The 19,959-nt window shown below is 37.6% G+C and overlaps 1 protein-coding gene across 1 annotated transcript in view; it reads right to left on the minus strand.

Moving 5' to 3' along the window:
• Positions 1–1,492: 1,492 nt before the first annotated feature.
• The window catches only part of DHX15 (DEAH-box helicase 15), a 45,661-nt gene continuing 27,194 nt past the window's right edge, over positions 1,493–19,959 (minus strand). The window contains exons 7-14 of the mRNA XM_068188800.1: positions 19,838–19,924; positions 17,739–17,888; positions 17,470–17,578; positions 16,173–16,364; positions 12,929–13,051; positions 10,635–10,825; positions 3,256–3,425; positions 1,493–2,058 (exon numbers count right to left, since the gene is read on the minus strand). Coding sequence (XP_068044901.1) covers positions 1,941–2,058; positions 3,256–3,425; positions 10,635–10,825; positions 12,929–13,051; positions 16,173–16,364; positions 17,470–17,578; positions 17,739–17,888; positions 19,838–19,924 — 1,140 coding nt within the window. The 3' untranslated portion in view covers positions 1,493–1,940. The remainder of the gene's footprint in view (positions 2,059–3,255; positions 3,426–10,634; positions 10,826–12,928; positions 13,052–16,172; positions 16,365–17,469; positions 17,579–17,738; positions 17,889–19,837; positions 19,925–19,959) is intronic.

The following is a 19,959-nucleotide window of genomic DNA, read 5'->3' on the forward strand; positions in this document are numbered from 1 at the left end:
TCTTCTAACTGCAGTCAGAAAACACAATCTAGTTTTACATTTTATGCAGAGTGAAGCTCTTTCCTTCCTACTGAAAATGGTTTGGTAGGGTAACAAAGTCCAGACTCATCTAACACTCCCTCTCACTTAGCAAACCCAAGGCAGACTCCCCAGTCCCACTGCATATTATAAATCCACTCAAATTTTGATCTTCTGACATTTTAACTTCACTATTACTATTTTAGGTCCTAATGAAGTTTTCAACGCTTCTCTACTCCCCATCATATAAATGGCAATTTAAAAAAAAAGTTGGAACTGGAAGAAAATCCTCCAAGTATTCCAAGTAATTTTATAGCCCACTGCTGATTTAAATAGGACAAGATACCCCAAACATCAGTGCTTAAAATTAGTCTGAGGTTAGTTATCAGCTCTGCAAACATAACCTATTTTTGCTTCAGCCTTACAGCCTACAGCCTTACAGCCCTCTTCCTAAGGGAACCAGTTTCAGCAAGAGCTGATCCAGCTGCTCTTTGCCAGAAGGACCAAAGCTCAGTGTATTCCAGGGAGAGGGAAAAACAGAAATCTGATCAAATACATTAAACCATAGAATGGCTTGGGTTAAACCAGACCTTAAAAGATCATCTAGTTCCAACCCTCCTGCCATGGGCGAGGACACCTTCCACTAGACCAGGCTGCTCAAAGCCCCATCCCACTTGACCTGGAACACGGGGGATTGGGCACCCACAACTTCCCTGGACAATCTGTTGCAGTGCCTCACCACCTTCACAGTGACAAATGTCTTTCTTATGTCTGATCTCTATCCACCCTCTACCAGAGTTAACACCTTGCCCTTGTCCTGTCACTGGTAAAAGTTTTTACCACAGGCCCTAGTAAAAATCCTAATTCTTCTAAAACCTCTGGAGGTATTTTAAGGCCACAATAAGGTTCCCTCCTTCTTTTCTCCAGGCTGAACAATACCAACTTTCTCAGCCCGTCCTCCTAAGAGAGGTGCTCCAGCCCAGTGATCAAATTTTATTATAAATTCCTCATGGAATTATGCTGTCAAATCATATTTCACGAAGAATCACTACAAAATTACAACAGTGCAGTGTAATTTGATCTACAGTGTCACTTATGCTATTGTTTGTGTTGATCCTAAACAGTACCTGAACACTGCCCAGCAGAGCAATTTCTACCTGGCCACACACACTTCACTTTATAGGACGCGCTACTACAGTTCTGTCTGAAAAATATTTAGGGCTATGTTGGAAGAAAGCATTCTCCTAACACATCTGCATGCATTTTGAGTTTTCCTAAATAATTTTAATAAGTTTGCAAGGGATCAACATTGTATGCATCATATTATATCATCATTGTGCTGCTTAAACATCTGTACTTTTAGTATTAAAATATTAAACTACTGCCATGTCAAACAGCAGTTTAATGGGAGACTAAATGGGATTCTCCTATTACAATCAAAACAATAGAAATACTGACATACTGTGGCACAAAATTAGTATAAATAGATTTTATTGAAGTCAGTACCCTTGTACTGAAGCCAAAGATTGTGTCTACAGAAGCACAAGTTGTAACATTTCACAACTTCTAAAAGGAATGTCAACAATTACAACGATCATGCATACCATGGTCGATAATCACATTTTTAGAAGCATTTTCATCCATTTCTAAAGAAATGCTTATAACATTGTTATATATAGAACTACTTTCAATAAACTGCAAAACATTGATTAGCTTTTCCAGTATGAGCTACAGTGTCAACACAAAAGGGAGGCATAAATGTTTAATTTATGAAATCAGAATGGAATATTTACTGTAAAGAAAAATTAAAAAGCTTTCAAATAAAGGCCATTATTGAACCAAAGTGAAGAGCACAACTTGAACTTTGAATCCTTTCATCTCTTAAAGCTGTCCTCTGAATAACTTCAGTTCAAAGCATAAATTCAGTACTGTGAGTATTCCTTGGACTGAAGTTTGGCAATGATGCGATCCAACTGTCTCTTTGCTTCGCACTGTGGAAAATTGCTCATGTCATAATATTGAGGGGCAATTTTCACCAGCCTGTCAAAAAAGGAAAAGCTTGTTACTGATACTCAAACTTTAAGATGCATTTTACAGAAATTCTACAACTGAAGGAAACAAAAGTTATCCATTATTTTCAGCTCATTCTGCAATTCTAAGACTAACTGAAATTTACACACACGCACACACATTTAAAGTGGGAGCGCCATCCTGGCCAGGTGTCCAAGTTCAAAGCAAAAAGCACACACATGAGTCTCATGAGATGCTCCTGTCTGCCCACATGCCCCTTACAGACTCTTGGTGCTGCTTCAGTACCTGCCATGGCAACCCACACAGCCAGAGCCCCTGCTTAATGTCAGAGTCCATCAGCCACAGAAGTCTACACAAACAACCACTTCCACTTGTGTCAGAGTATAGGTCAGCCTTAGCTGTTTTAAACTTAAAAATAAAACCAAGGCCACAGGATCCTGCTTTAGGTTAGACAGCGTTTGTTGAACCAAGATTTCTAAGCAGGGATTCAAACACATTTTCCATTAAGATACTACAGACAATATAAATATATATGTTGTGTTTTCCAGTTTATGAATCCATTAACTCTTCCTACACAACAGTAAAATTACAGCAACTGAAGAGCTTCCCATGTCCCCAAAGCTTACTACAACCTGATAATTAAAGTACAACCTCAAAAGACAGGCAAGATGCTTCAGATCTCTGCTTGTCTGCAGAGATTCAGGCTTCTGATTTCCCTAATATATTTAGTTGATGAATAAGTATAATGACATGGGAAGATGTACCACTATTATTGTCTCTTTCCTTAGAATTTTAAGAAAGCATGAAATGCTGTTCAGAGCCTTCTGAAAAAAATCAGACAGAAGAAGTCCTAGATCTTGAGAACAGAAGCACTGATACTGAGGTACTGGTATCTCCTAACTCATACCTAACTTAGGTATGCAAGTGGGTGCTAGGACATATCCCCAAACCTCGCAACTCTAAGCAGCTCCAGGCTTACTGAAGTAACTAGTTCTAAGTCAAGCTGAGCACTGTCCACAGAGTCCAGGCATCAGAGGTCTAAACACAAGGACCCACAAAGAAAACCTTTAGTCATCTCCACTGCCATTCCTCAAACCATTTTTGCAAAACTAGCTTCAGGGAAAGTGAAGAATTACAACAACTTAAGGAAAAAAAATACCCAAGAACTCTACAGTAGATCATGACTGTTGCAATACTCTGGCTTACCATTCTGGCTTGATGTCTGTACATGTCCGGATGTAATTCTTCGTTGTAAGGACAAACTCATTATACAGCACCCATTCTGGTTTGTGATCAAGAACAGTGGAGGGATGCAACTGCACCACCTGGTTATCTTTCACTGTTAAGTAATGCCCTGTTCGCTCCAAATGTGCCACCTAAATAAAAAGACATTTTTTCCATTAACACAGGCAATTTTTTAATGAAGCAATTTCAAGCTGATTGTTAAGTGTTCCATACAAAACATACTAACCCAACTTTCAAACCTCATCTAAATTTGGCACGTTACTTGACCACTTCGTTACTTGACCACTTCAAGTATTCATGGTTTTTTATAGACACAATCAAGATGCCAGATATTTTTGCTAACTACCATGGTATGTGTATATGCTAATACACAATTCAGTTATCATACAAAAATAATTATCACCCAAAGAGAATAATCATTATTGGAACAGCAGCAATGCAAACACAAAGGAAGGGAATATATACTTGGACAGGTTTGCAACACCAAGTCAACTGTGGTCTACTGCAGATATCTGCTTCAAGCATTTCATTTGCAGTAGCCACTGTGGGGGCAGTAAGCCACAATGTTTATGTTCCAGCCTGAGCTTCAGAGCTGGAAAATGTAGGTTCAGTGACACACTTGTGCTGTGACCTTGGTGAAAATCAATTAACCTCCCTCTGACTAAGCTTCTTGCTCTATGAAAGGGAATAATGCCAGCCTGGCCAAGATGCGCCGATACCAAGCTCATTAAGATTTGGTAAAGCAGACAGTTATCCTTCCAATGATATCCTCTGTACAAACAGCTAATCCAACAGAACAAGGAACTAAAATTAACCCTTTGATACCAGTAGCTGAAAATAACCTCCTCTCATTATATATATACACACACACACAGAGTAAAAAGATTAAATAGGTTGGGCAATGGCTGAAAGACATCCAAAAGACATTTTTAATAAGATCATTAGCTGTTTTCCTTTAATGTAGACTGTATACTTCCTTGTTTTCTTGAATTCCCAGGTATATTTCACCTTTAATATCCAGAAGGTGTTTTAGGAGTAGAACAAAGTATTTCAATAGTTTGCAAATTTTGTCACACAAGATTTGAGAGGTAACAGTTTATTTCAAGTCCAGAAACCCAGAAGACATTCCTTTAAATGGAGATTAGCAGCACACTGTCTGTAATTATTTAGGCCTAATTTTATTCAACTCAGTATAACATCTGTAACATTAAACAGCAGTACAGGTGCAAGCCAGACTAGACACTCATGTGTCACAAGCCTGGCACAAACAGCACATCTTGTGGTGGGATTACGATTGTTTTCAAACTAAGTTTTGTTTAAAAATCAATTTCATTTTTCAGATCAGAAGTACACACACATACAAAAGTAACTATTTTACCTGTTCTATTTCTTCCTAGAAAAAGACAGACCAATGCATTATTTAGCTTTCATTCTAGAGAAGTGTGTCATTAAATTCAATACAGTTTACCTTTAGCACCTCAGTCTCACTCATATGTATTAAAACAGTAAAGTCTTATGCTCAACCTTTCCCAAATATAATTTTCTTCTGCATGTAATTTGTAACAGTAGAGTTACGTTTCTTATTGCCTTTGCATAATTCTGAAGCATACTCAAAGAAAAATAAATGCTACAGAAATGTGTCTCTTAATTAGCTTTTAATTTCCAGGGAAGGACAAGAATTAAAATAACCCCAATTACAAAGAAAACATTTCCTTAGACCACTGATATCAAGGACAAGCCACCTTTAGGTGGTTACATACTATTGTGACTGGCTTCAATCCTGAGGTATCAGTGAGCTGCAGTATTTCTCCTCTTTAGATGTTTATACAGAGTGTGCTTGCTGGCACACATCTTGGTAAAGAATTTCAGGGTCAGTGATGGCAGCTCTGTGGGGAAGTACACAGTGAAGCCATGGCTCCAGAGCAAGCCACAGTGATCTGACGGCTGCTGCATTTTCCTGCTCCTTCCTGGTCTGCACTATTCCAGCACAGCTGACTGAGCCCATTCTTGCTTCCACTTTCTAAGTGGCCTGCCAGGTCACTGAGCTGAAAGAATTTAGAATGGGCTTAGGAAGGCACCAAGGTTGACATAAGGGAGCAAACAAAGAAAAATGGGAGGCAGCTAGTATCGCTCCTCTGAAACCCTGGCTTGCAAGCAATACCAGCGCCTGTAAATACAAGGGTGGTTGGACCAGGTGTCCTCCAGAGGGCCCTTTCACCTCAACCATTCTGTGGTGTTTTTCAGAGTATAAAGAGCATGAGCTTCCACAGAAACCACAGGATCATACAGAGTATATCTAGGAAATTGGTTAATATTTTTGATGAGTAGTGGTAGCAAGCAAGATACTACAGAACATACCTGAACCCTGAGATCAACAAAGAATTAGGCTATTTGAACATGACTCTAAAAGACTGGGCAAGTGTCAAGTCAGCCCATGCATCTCTGCAACAGATTACTCTGCAGCCCCAGAAAGCCCACGTGGTTGATGATTTAGAGACAATTATAATATTTCTATGAACATGACAGACTCAAATGGAAACAGTGGCATATACCACAAGAGGAAAATGTTTCACTTCAAGTTCTCACCACAATTTTATTAAGAATTACACACCCTCCTCTGAAATTTTAAGTATGCTTGTGCTTATTTATTAGCTATCATGTCAATGAAACTAGAGGGTGAAGTCAGGGGTCTTCAATCAAACATTAAGACTAAATCCAAATGCACTGGAAAGGTCAAAAGCAGCAACAGCATCACAAGATGCAGCCCTTTTAGATTTAAGTAAATTTTAGATTTTAGTGAAACAATGTATAGCCTAGTCCTGACAGACAGTTTAGAGAAATGATTGGTCTTTGTTCTTTCTGACAAACCAATGCTAGCACGCACCAAAGGAACCTTGGCAGTTGCCTAGATTTCCAAAATTTCTGCTTGGAGTACATGCAAGAGTGTTTCTGAATGTATTAAAAAGTTTTACACCACTCTTCTGCATTCCTAAAGAGCAAAATGAATACTATTAAATGCACTACTGACCACCTTTGTGTCGTAAGTTTATTTTATTACCATTCTATTATTGTAGGAGCCTGATGACGTAAAGACTTCAAAACATACATAATTCCATACAAGAAATAATCACCAAAGACTGAATAGCATAAGGAATGAGATTTTAATTAGAAGGCAAATCATCTAACATCTAACTTCCTGTACAGTACTGGTCATTTAAGTTCATCCTCTGTAGTGACCACGATATATATAGCCTGTGTTTGACTAAGTCACATCTCCCAAGAAAGATTCCAAGCTTGATCTGGATACCTTTCTAGCCAAGAGGGCCAATGGCATCCTGGGGTGCATTAGGAAGAGCACTGCCTGCAGGATGAGGGAGGTGATCCTGACCCTCTACTCAGCCCTAGTGAGGTCCATCTGGAGTCTTCAGACCTGGGCTCCTCAGTACAAGGGAGACATGGAGCTCCTGGAGCAGGTCCACATAAGGGCTATAAAGATGATGAAAGGACTGGAGCATCTCTGTTACAAGGAAAGGCTGAGGAAGTTGGGCCTGCTCAGCCTCAAGAAGAGGGACCCCATCAGCTCCTAATCAGTATCTGAAGAGAGGGTGGCAGGAGCAAGGAGCCAGGCTCTCTTCTGTGGTGCTAAGCAACAGGACAAGAATCAACAGAGAGAAACGGATGGAAGTTCCATTTGAACATGAGAAAGAACATTTTTACTGTGCAGTGACAGAGCACTGTAGAGACTGCCCAGAGAGTTTGTGGTTTCCCTCACAGGAGATATTCCAGAACTGTGTGAACACAATCCTATGCCACGTTCTCTAGGATGACTCTGTTTGAGCAGGGAGGCTGGACCAGATAATCCAACTGTAGTCCCTTCCAACCTGACCCATTCTTTGATTTGAGAACAGAGGACTTGCTTCCACCTTTAAATTCAGATTTAAATTTTCGACTATCAGATCTTGTTCTGTCTTCAACACTAGTTTGAAAATACAATGATAAAAACCTAGGTTGCTTTTGCCAAATGATATAAACCAAAATCACGAAGAGGAAGATGACCCATCCTTAAGTCATTTGCTTGCCTTTTCAAATTCGTTTCCTTAGCTTACTTTCTGTAGTGTAACTATTTTTTGCTTTAGTCTTAACCACAGTTACTTCAGCTACTATTAACACTTTAAAGATTCTAAGCTTAGTTTTGAATGGGTATCAGGGATAAGCCTCCATTAAGGGGCTACCTATTCTTGTGACTTACTTTGATCCCCACCTAATACTAAGCTACAGTATTTATCCTATTTAGATTCTCCTATACAGTATGCTTAGTTACTTAACAGAAGTAGGAAAAATAACTTATACCTAATTCTGGAAATTCATTACCAAATTACAAATGTATTACAGTTGTGTAATATGCCAATCCCTCTCCCTTTCTAGGACAGGCTATGTTTGGAACAAAGTCATTGAGAAATCAGTACTTCTCTTTTCACAAAGACCACCTTGCTGTATTTTACATATCCTTTGCATATTCTGATGTGTGATACAAAAAGTTATTTTAAAAATTTTTGCATTTTAAGAATTAAAAGAAATCTGAGACACAGCAGAAAAATTTTAACCTACCTTGAACTTCTCAATATCTATCTTTCCAGAAGTTTTACTATACACAGATCTGTTGACAGTTTTAAATTATTTTACTATTCACTTTGCTTGACTATGGCAGATTTACTGGAATTCAAATTTACATTTAAATATGAAGGGTAAAGAGATGATTCATCACCAGCAGAAATTCCACATTTATCTGTCTCTGACACACAACTGAAGGCAGGTATACAGTACTTAGTACTGATTACATAACTAGTACTATTACAATAGTCACTACAAGCCTATGCTGTCTGACATAAACCACAGATCTTGACAAGTACGGAGAATTCTACAGTGAATTTTTATGACTGGTTTTAGGACAGTAAGCAATTACCAAAGTTTAAACAATGCAGCAAATGAGAAGTATTTCAAGGCAACGGCTACTACTGCTTTTTCCACTTCACACTGCCTTTTTAAATTTAGAAAGTTTGAAGAATCAACTTCTGCCATGCGTTGTCCACACACCTCAGTACTTTACATGCAGAAGCTATCCAGAGTACATGCACATATTTTGCAAGTGTTGGAATTCTACACATGTTCTGTACTAAGAGGACAAAGGATGATATATGCATTTCATTACTAAAGTTTTCTGAACAAGAGCCCCCAAATGCTACAGCCTGAATATTAGCTTGGAGAGGGTGGAATGTGTATACAGACTACAACTGTAAGTACTTCAGCTGCTGGTAAATAACATCTGAGTATTTAAAACTTTTCTGCTGAAGGTTCCTTAAAGCAACATGGAGTTCATCATAAAAGGTTCAGAGTCAAGGTCAAATAGGTACCACACTATCATGGATGTTTAAAGAGTTGAAGAAACTCAAACTAAAATTGACTGAAACACTTTGAAGCAGAAGAGTAACGGCTGAAATGGCTTCCACTCCAAATAGTTTAAACAGGTCTGCTATAGCTATATCTTGATACACTCCAAAAATTCTATTAGGCATTTTGAGTGAGGAGGCACTAAACAACCTACTGACCATGGAAGCCCAAGGAGACTTCCAGACAGGCTTTAATTTTCAGCTGCATGAGTCTACTTACTACTGTATTCACAGCAAAAATACTAAGTCAGATCTTTAACTCCTGCAACACAGACACCAAAAATCTACTTGCACCAACACTGGTGCAGCTCCCCATGCATAGGAATACGTGTTTTCTAATAGGAAAACACCAATTAGAGGAAGAGATGCGCTCCCAGTAGCATAAAACAAACAGAGAGCACACCAACTTCCAAGTACATGGCCTCCCCAAAGGTCCAATTAAATGAAAGAAGGCATGGGGTATAGTGCCAAAGAAAAGTGCAGCTGTGGTGCTTAGACCTGCCTGGGGCCCAAAATGGAATGCTGGGCAGAACTGTCCTTTATCTTTCAAAATATTTACAGAATTAAATGTGTAGGTGGGAATGTGTTCTGAAGCATTTGCCAAGAAATATGCAGAAAACATGTCCCAAATTCAAGGACTGAACATCGTTACAGCCTACTTGTCTGAAAGGTTACAGCAAGTAAGGCTTTAGAACCATTTAATTATTTAAAAGCAACCAACAGCCTTTATCCCCCATTTGGATGACAGTGAAATGCAGTTGCTGACATGGATATTTCTGTATTCTGAAAACCCAGGAACATGTTTTTGCTGCAGACTGGCTGGCTGAGCACTGGAGACAACACTTGGCAGGGGCAGTTTAAGGACAGGATGCCCAAGTCCGTGCCCCAGTTTGGGTGTGTAAGTGCAGTGCTTGTCAGGCCCATGCCATCCTCACCTGCACAGCACTGACCAAAAGCAAGTGTTTGTTTCAACACCACAAAGAGTGCAGCCCAAGGGAAAAATCAGAAAATGCAATGGGCACTGGTCAGCCTCCTAAATATAACAAAAGTGTGCTCTCCAGAATTGAGGCTTTATGCTCTAGCAGAGATGTTGCAGAGACATGTCAAATGCTTTTTTGCTATGAAAAGCATTATCACAACAGTCCAGAATCAATGAGGATGAAGTTTCTATCTGCAAGAGCCAGCAAAGAGACTCTAGCAGTCTTAAGGATGAATGTTTAAGAGAAAAAACACAGCAGGATGGGACTAAGGGGAAAAAATATCAAAAAACAAACCAACACCAAACCAAAAGATAGACAAAAACCCAGCAGTCTGCATTCTAGCTTGGGGCATGCTTAACCTGAAATGCAAAGCATGCAGGTGGCAGCAGTGGAGACTGGCTTCCATAGCATCCTGGCTCAAGTGGCAAATGCATTTCAAACAGTATACATCTTGAGATTACAGAAGTACTCCAGTATCTGACTCATGTAATTGAAAAGTGAAATATAAATATGGGGAAAATGTACAAATGAAAATACTCTCTCTCTGTAAATATCACATATTTCTCATATTTATATACCACTATACTTCCCCTTTTGTATGAGAATACAAATAACTTTTGAACCACATATTCTGCAGTTACTTTGAAATGTTTTACGTAGTTACTTCATGAATGCTTATACCAGAAAGGAGATTTTGATATACTGATAAGATTGCCTTCAACTTTTTTTCCATTTGACTAAAGAATGTACTACTTGTGTCATTACTTAGCAACCTGACAAACTACATGGTAATACAGTTAGCCACATGCAATTTAAGTAACATTTATCAAGCTTTAGTAAACTCTAACAATGATACTACCATTATGAGCCACATAAACACGGAACTAATTTCCCTAGGAGAATGCACACATACCTGCATGAAATACCCAGTAACTAATGCCTTTCTTATGTTGATGTAATAGTCTCGACTGGTAAAATCTGTGCTTCTACGAGGCAAATTAAATCTATCCATGATTCGTGACAGCTGTTGGCGTACATTGTCTGCAGACATCAGGGACCTGTAGTTAATGAAGTTGTCGTAACACCACTGAACCGACTCATGATCTGCAACATTAGAAAACATGAATCAAAATTAGAACAAATAAATAAAATGGTGACTAACCAATTCATCAGTCAGATGAACCAGAAAAAAAAAACCATAAACTTTTATAAATGGTAACAGCTCTTAGTTTATTCAGTTGATTTCCTGCACTAGGTAACTTGCCAAAACTTTTCTATTCAGGAAGCACATGGACAGGACAGAAGAAAAGCAGGGTTTTTTCCCCCCTCATCAATTAACATAAACACAATCACTGTTGTTTTACTGAAATACCATACCACTAAATTCTGGACAACTCAAAAATCCCATTCTGCAACTAGAAAAACCCTCTTCCAAACTTGAAGTGTAAAACATCACATGATGTCAGGAACACTGCACAGCCTTTAACTGCAGCATGCTACAAACATACAAGACAACTGTATATATCTACGCTGTATATGAGAAATGAAACCCTACTTGAATTAAGCATTCAAGTAACAGCTAAGAGCTATACAGTCTGTTCTCTAAGTGTGACACACCTCACAGCAGTTTAAGTAAATGTGACTGGTAAAATACACCCACTGTAACAGAACTCTCTACTCTGTTCCTACTGCTCGTAGCTCTGAGAAATCGGATGAAAACAGCAAGCCTCAGCAATTCTGTCAGTATAAATATGTGCATGTTTCACATCAAGAAACCCAGTTCTCCCTAGCAATTCTCTGACTTTTCATGTAATGCTCTTCTAATCTTTGTCAGTTTAATAATCCAACAAAGTCAGCCTTAAGAATTAAAACTTAAGGTAACTCTTTGAAAGAAGAGACTCTTCTTAATTCACACTGAAAAGAATGAAGGGTATGGAAGTCAAGGTAAGTCCAAGTTCTTTCTTGCACTTTACCTTACAGAATATATTTTAAGTGAAGTATGAATGAAGCTGTTGTACAGTTATGATTCTACTGTACAGTACCATAGCAATACTACTTTCTGAGCCAACTGAACTATGCATCATGGATAACCCATAAATATTTTATACTATTCTGTATACTAACAGTAGTAGCATTTTGTCTTCTGATTCCAGAAGACAATTCACAATTTCACAAGGTAATTCCTGAAATAGCTCCATCCCTCAGTAATCTCAGTATTAAAGCAATGGTTTCCAGAAACGTGCACAAATTGTCTGCCAGACATTCTGAATTTCATTAACGAAAAAGCTAACAGGGAAATAAAACTTGTACTGTTTGTATTGTAAACTCAATGTATTTGTTGACTTTTGCACTTATTTTGGATTGTCACATAATGACAGGTTTCAATACAGAATTTCTACATCAAACCTGTAACAGGGGCATTAAGCTGCATTTCTTTTTACTCAGGGTAAAAAGACTGCTTGTTTTTTGTTTGCTAACAGGAAAGTATAACTAGAGCACCTCAGTTCACATGGCTGGCAGTTTAGAGCAATCTTTTTATTTGCCACCAATATATGTCAGTTGAAAAAAAGTGGGTCACTTTCTCATTGTTGAAGAGAACTCCTAGCTTCACCTCTTCATTCTTATCTTCTTTAAACTGCTAAAATACACTTTGGCTATGTTGAAGAGGATCATACATTTTCTCTAAATTCCATCCTCAGAAATGATGTAATTGAAACATATGTATCATACAGTTCTATGTTACTTCTTGCTGATGCATCATCCCTTCCCCTCTCAATCTATTCCAAAGCCTTATTACAGAATTCCTAATTACTTTAAAAAATGAGGATTAAAAAGGTTTTTGTTCTAAGAACATATCCTTCTCCAAATTCACAGTTTTTTCTGCACTGCTCTCCCTGAGAAATCACTAAGCAATTATGCCTATTTTTTATAATTAATGTTAGCTAAACTTCCAATATTTCTTAATTACAGGAACACTTGCTTCCTTCTGTCCAAGGTTACCCAGCATTGATTTAAAAGCCTGGCTTGTTTGCATGCTCAACAGTTTATTACAAGATTACTTGGGTAGTTTTTTGGTTTTGTTTGACCCCCAAAGGAAAGTAGCACCTAAATAACAAAATCCAAGCCTTTCAATTGTCCTTGGAACCCAGAAACAGAAGTTGGCAGCACAAAGCATAAATAATTTTACTAAAACAGAGACAGACTTACTTTGCTTGAAAGCATGGTAGACATTCAGCAGCGTCAAATGATCTCCATCTATGTGGGCAAACCTCATCTTGGCTTCATCTGCTGCTTTCTTTGCTTCCGTGGGGCGAACAAAACACTGTGGGACTAAACAAGGTTGGTATGGGCCCAACACAAACGCCCATATCGATGAGTCACGCATTCACAGATAGAGGAACAAGGCCTAGCTAGGTCAGTTCACAGAGCATAGGGCAGGGCAGGATGGCCTCCAACTGCATCTTGGACTGTTTACTACCTTGATTTGGTACATCAACACCTAACCACATCTGTAAGACAAGAGGGTTTCAAAGCTACAGACTACCTGATTATTTAAATAGAATTATATGTATGCATCAAAATCTCTAGTCTGAAGGCCATCAGGGTTACCTACACAGACTGGAAGGCTAAACAAATCTTAGTTCAAATCCAGTGCTGATAGCTCTACCAGGAGCTAGTATCCCATGGAATTAAACACTTTAATTGCAAATTTGCTTTTTCAGAAAGCCCCTACAGACAAAGTAAGTATTTCTGAAACTGTAGTGTACTAGGACAGTCTAAACCAACTTGAGGTTTGATTATCACGAGTCTGTTACTAGACAGACCACACCAGTCAAGTCTCTTCCCACATGGTATTGCTATCAGCACTGGTATACAGAAACATGTGAATGAAGGTATTAATAAGTCTAAAGGCTGTGATGGTAGCGGTAGTGGTGGAAGGTTAAACCGTCCTTTGGTACTACTTCAAATAAAAAATATAGATCAAAAAATGCAGCATGATGAGCTTTCTCTATCATTATATTCTCTTACATACATCTAACTCATCTCCCTTCCATCTAAAAATCGTATTTTACCATCTCTTACCCAGACACAAACTAGCAAAGACCATAAATAGTATTGCAGCCAACTTAATTCATGGTCTGTCAACATTCTAGTAAGTTTTAAGATTGATATCAATCCACAAGATCTTGAAAGTAGTTATAAGAGATCTGCTGGGGCAGGGAGGTTGCACCAGGTCACCCACTGTGATTCATTCCAATCTTACCCATTTTGTGTTTTACTTGATAGAGATCTACACCAGAAAATAAATCAGTTTGGTTTTAAGTGAGTGCAATTTTTAAGAGGTTAAATTGCAATAAAATTAATGATTAAATACTAAAAATCCTTTATCTTTTTCCAGCTGCTTGGCACTACATTAGTTTTCTCATTAATGAAGCCCTGCAATCACATGAGAACACCTCTTTGCATATGACATATCCCTATCAAATGAGGGCTTTTTTGTGCAGTGTTATGTAGTTTTTCTTTAGTCTTAAATGTGCATACAAGCCCCAAAGCACTAGATATTGTGAGCTGAATACCAGATGCAACTTCAGGGGAAAAAAAAAAAACAAACCCACACTGTAACAGTGAATCATGGTAACAAATCAACAAAGACCAATGCATTAAAGAAAATGGAAACGCAGGGGTGAAATAAACACCCTGTATAATGGTTTCTGCATTTGAAAAAATAGATACTATCAAGTATATTTTAATTTCTAACTCATACTATTAAAAGCAAAATCCAGATTATTCTATCACTGTCTTAACTCAGTGTTTCAAAAAGTAATAGTACTTTCCATACCACAGCATGGCACAATGGCTCTTATAACATGTAGTATAATAATTTAATCTGCTCATTTATTTAATGCTATTTTTGCTCTTTTCTGTCACCTAGGTTCCCATTCAGTCCAAACTTAATACATGGATTGCTATCAACCACCTGACAATCTTTATGTGCACTTAATGCACCAAAACATACTATTATGCTGCTGGTTTAAAGTGCTTACTTTAGGAAACAGCCCTCACAAAGACAAGGACTATGGGTTTTTTAAGAGTAGTGTTTTAGTTATGACCCATAAATTAACCAGCTTCAATCCATTTTTTATTTTCCCCCCAAAACTTATTTATCATTATGTTAATTGTGGTTTAAAACAAAGAAGGTATCATGGCCTGGGAAAAGGTAAATTGGAAAAGGAGTAAGGCAAATCAATTGAAGGCCATGGACAAAAATACTAAACTGACTTGTTCTATAGTAGATACTGGGGGGAGAAGGGAGAAGAGAAGAGAAAGACAGGCACCAACCTACCACCACCTCCGCAATTAAGCCTACCATTTAATTAAAGAAAAATATTATGATTCTGCCCTGCCCATCTGCTCTGAGTCTGAACAATCATAACTCTGAAACAAACATTTTAACTTGTTCTTAAAAACTTTCATATAAATATACTGCAAAACTAAACTGAAGCAACAGATTTTACACTTAATCAAAACTTTTTTTTTTCTCTATCCAACCAAGTCAAGCATGTCAGCAATACACCTGCACTGTGGAGAGCCTGGTAAATTAACACATCCCAAAGACAAAAGAGTCCTTATGAGCATGTGCTCATACTCATAAGTATGTATAAGTACGTGTATATATAAGTATGTGCTCATACCCCCATTTTCATAACAGATTAAAACCTGCTGCTTGTCCTATGACCTCTAGTTATAAAACAAAGTCACTTCTGCACAATGGGGACATTAAATACAAGGTTTGTTTGTAACATTTTCCTCTCATTAAGCTCTCTCAGCAAGCAGCTCTGTTCTGACACAGAGCTATTCATGTAACAACAGCAAAGTGCAACTGTACACCTCAGTTAATTCTTATAAAGATACAGCTTCCTTCCAAGCTTCCTTTTTCCCTTTGAAAGTACTGACTGTTCTCCAGTTTTGCCATTTAGTAACTGAAAAATGTATCATGTACAAGCTTATGATTTAATATAAATTACACTCTAATCCCTTTGGGAAGACTGTGATTTATCAAAGTGGGGAAGAATGTACAATATGAAATAGATTTTACTGCCTTAAAAATTAGTGGTCGAGATGATATTTCTGGGTCTGACTATGAGTCTAAATGGAAATTTCTGTTCCACTAGCCTGATTCCCCACCCCCAACAATTCATATATATATACTTTTAACTGATGTTAGGAGCAAACTCTTAGATCATTTTATGCACTAATTTTCAACATTACTACTCATTGGCTTCAAGGTCTCTACATAAATCCATAATAACTGAACCCATATATAAAGTTTTAAAAAGCAAATATAATTTTATTAAAAATATATTTATGTTATTTTTCTGATGTGGGAAAATTAAATATTCCCCAAACTGAAGATCTGCAATTTGTTTAGTTTCTCTTTTCCTGCTATTACCTGACAACATGGCAGTAATAGATAGGACCTCATTAGAACAGTTGTAGTCACAGCTCGCAATAACCATTTTAGCCAGCTGTGGATCCAGTGGAAATTCAGCCATCATGGATCCCAACTCAGTCAAGTCTCCATCATCATTTAAAGCAGCCAGATAATTTAAAAGCTCTAAGGCTCTCATCAGAGTTTCAGGAGCTGAAAGGAAAAAAAAAAAGTAAATTCGCACTTTACCCAAATGACTCTGACTCAGCAAAAACCGAGGAAGCACAGACTGTTACTAGGTATCTTTTTTTTTTTTTTTTGGTTCTCCATTCCCTAGCATCCAAATGCAAAACTGTTGCCAAATCCAGCAATACACACCTAACTATGAATGAATGGGGGCGGCAGGGAAGGAACACTTATTTAGAAAAGCTTTAAACTTAATCACATGCTTTGAATATTTGAAGATTATTGCTTTTCAAAATTCAGACACCAGTCGCATTGTGAAATATTCAGTACCAGTAATATCACTTCTCCCTGCAGATACATTTTCCCTTGTTCCATACTAAATACAATAGTCCTAAAATTTCAGCCATGTCAACTCTAGATACCTACAGTCTTCCAGAAAGCCAGTAAGAATGTTCTCTTTATCTTGCATTCCTTACACAGTGAGTATTAACCCACAAGGAAAAATAAAATGAAATCCAAAAGTCTTTCTGCTAAGCTATCATGCATGTTACACACAAACAAAGCACTTAACTGTTCTGTAGAACTATTTAAAAATTTACAGACCAGGTCAGGTTTATATTTTAAGGGAAAAAACAAATAATTCACCTATGTATATATGACTGATTTACATTTTTGATTAGCAATATCACGCACTTATTTCTGAAGCACATATGAACATTTAACACTTAGAAGAATGATGCATAAAAAGTACAGTTGGAACCAAACCATGTATTCAGCTTTGGAAACACCAGCCCATTCTATTTACAGTTGTTAACCAATTGCACAATTAGAATGAGCAGTCAAGGTGATAAATAAAAAACCTCGAATAACAGACTTTGTAATGCCAAGAATTTTCTCTTACTCCCTGAAGGAAAGGGGCTTTCAGTGGCTTCTCTGGTACCACTAAAAGCACTTACACAGAAAAAGCTTGCTTGAATACGACACAGAGCATTAAATTTCAGGATAAACAAAAGACAATTCCTTACAGATTACAATTAAAAAAACAGAAGAAAGGCAATGAGAGAATTTATTCCATGCTGTCATTATATAAAGTAGTCATAAAAATAAAGATTGTAAAGATGGAAAGAGATACCTGGAGGATCCATAAAATCAAAGTGCACCAAATCATCTATACCAAGCTTCTTGAGCTGTAATACTACAGATCCTAAGTTAGACCTCAAAATTTCAGGGTATGTGTTGTCCTGGGGGGATGAGGGGGGAAAAAAAGAAGAAAATTTGTAACACTTCTTCAGACACTTTGTACTACAGAAGTATTCAAATTCTCATTTTGTTTAATACCACAGCACTCAACAACCTGAATCAGACATTGTTATAAACACAATGTAAAAACCACAATCTTACCTGCATTTCAGTTTTGTAGGCTTTCTCTGTATAAAGCCTGAAGCACTTGCCTGGTCGAGTACGACCAGCACGGCCAGCTCGCTGCTGGGCAGATGCTTTACTGATCGCAGTCACCAACAGAGACTCCACTCTGATACGAGGATTGTACACCTATTTCAAAGTGGAGGCAGAGCAGGACAGAAGGTAAAAGAATAAACAATGTTCATGAATAGGACAACTACCCAAACTGCTTTAAACTTATTTTTAAACATAGCTTCTGCACAAGTTGTATGTATCTGAAAGGGGGAAGGAAAAAAAAAAAAAAAAAAAAAACTGGCTAAAAAAGACTCTGGAGAGCTTCAAATACAACTGCCTAGAGAATAGCATTTTTTTATTCATCTTCTAACAACAACTCCTGCCAGGCTCCCTGTTCTTAAGTGTATTTTTAGATAAGATTTTCATGGCAAATGGAATGTGTCCAATTTGTTCTACAGAGTGCTAAACACTCGTGGTGCTTAAAAAATCACATAAAAATGTTGTCTTGATATAACTACTGATGCCTTAAGTTTTAGATTTCATATTTTTTCGATTCTGTACTGTCTTAGAGTGTAACTCTGAACTTCATATAAAGTGTTAGCAAGTTCTCTTCACATTTTAATTAGACAAAACAATCCTTTTCCAGGCTGAGAACCAAGGATACCATGGCAGGTTTGGGCCCAAAAAGTGTAAACAACAACTAACTGAAGAAAGCAATTTGGGAGGATGGGACTTCATAACCTGAAGCTGTAATTGGACAATTAACTCCAATATGTAAATGGACCAAAACTTATAAAAGTGTGAAAACTCAGGACCAGGCATCCATCCTGGGCACAGCCATGGCCAGGTTCTGGTACTACCCAAGGTGTATCCTTTGAAGGCCTTTTAATAAATACCTACTCTATTCCTTTAACACTGTCTAGCCTCTGTTCCAGGTACCTCTTGAGGCATCACTATGAGGTTGAATAATTCATATTCAAGATCAGAAAAATCCAACATTAAGGTTTCATGCAACTATAAAGATCAGGCTAATGACAAAATTGTATTTCAAGGGTATATGCAGACTATCACAGTACAAAATATCTGCTAGTATTTACTGTAAAAACTTCCACCGCAGTCACATCTAAACAGCAGCCCTGCCAACTCAATAGGGCTCATGGAAATGAATACACTGGAAATGAAGGCAGTAGTCAAACAGTAGTTTCAGCTGAAGACATTTTCCGTCCATGTTTTAAGACCTTTCTGGTATGATTCAGTATAAAATATGTACAGAAACCTTAGTTCTTATACTGGAAGAATACCTTCTGTAAAAAGAACTATTTGTGAAAAAAGTTCAGCCTTAATGGCAATTGAAATTTGTGCATAAAAACACACTGGCTGTACTCACATTCTGCTGTGTGTCTGTCTCATTTAGCAAAAGTTAAAAAGGCTGAAAATATGTACTGCTATTAAAGGAAAAGACTAAGAAACCAAGTTATAAAGAAAGCTACATTTAGTGAAAAAAAAAAGGAAGCCAATGACATTCATATTTTATTTTATGTAGTTACTGGGTTGACTTAGGAAAGCTACTTCAGTTCCTCTGAACACCCTATGATGTTCCAAGAACCACAATACAAGCTTGATTACAATCTTCAGGGCTGCAACAGTACATGATAAATACTGACATGAAAAAACAGGGATCATTTCTTCTCCTTTTAATGCTGGAGTTTTCTACAGTGACTTAAGGGAAAGGAGGCTTCTAGAACCACTTTTATTTACTTTCACAATTTTTTTTCCTTGAGCATCCTCAAGCATAGACCAACAGTACAAAACTGCCCTTCCTAAAGTATCTAGAAAAGCTGTATTCCAAATCAAACACCAAATTCTCACATTTATTTTTTTTAAAAAAAAAATATTCTATCTAAAGTTCACAGACTAAGCACAAACAGCAAAAATCCTAAGTTAAAAACAAAACAAATCCAAACCAACCAAGTTCAAAACTTCAATTGTAAAAGGACCTGTCAAGTGTTTGCGAAGAGAAAAGAAGCCTGAGCAAACCAAATTCTATCACCTTTCCTACTATAAAGAGAAAAAATAGTACCTACCTTCTGTTTTGCAAAGCCAGGGTCAATCACAAACACTACACCATCTATTGTCAATGATGTCTCAGCAATGTTAGTGGACACCACAACCTGTGGGGAAAAAAAAACAAAACAAAAAAACCCCA

The sequence above is a fragment of the Anomalospiza imberbis genome, chromosome 4 (assembly GCF_031753505.1).
Source record: "Anomalospiza imberbis isolate Cuckoo-Finch-1a 21T00152 chromosome 4, ASM3175350v1, whole genome shotgun sequence".
NCBI lineage: Eukaryota > Metazoa > Chordata > Aves > Passeriformes > Viduidae > Anomalospiza > Anomalospiza imberbis.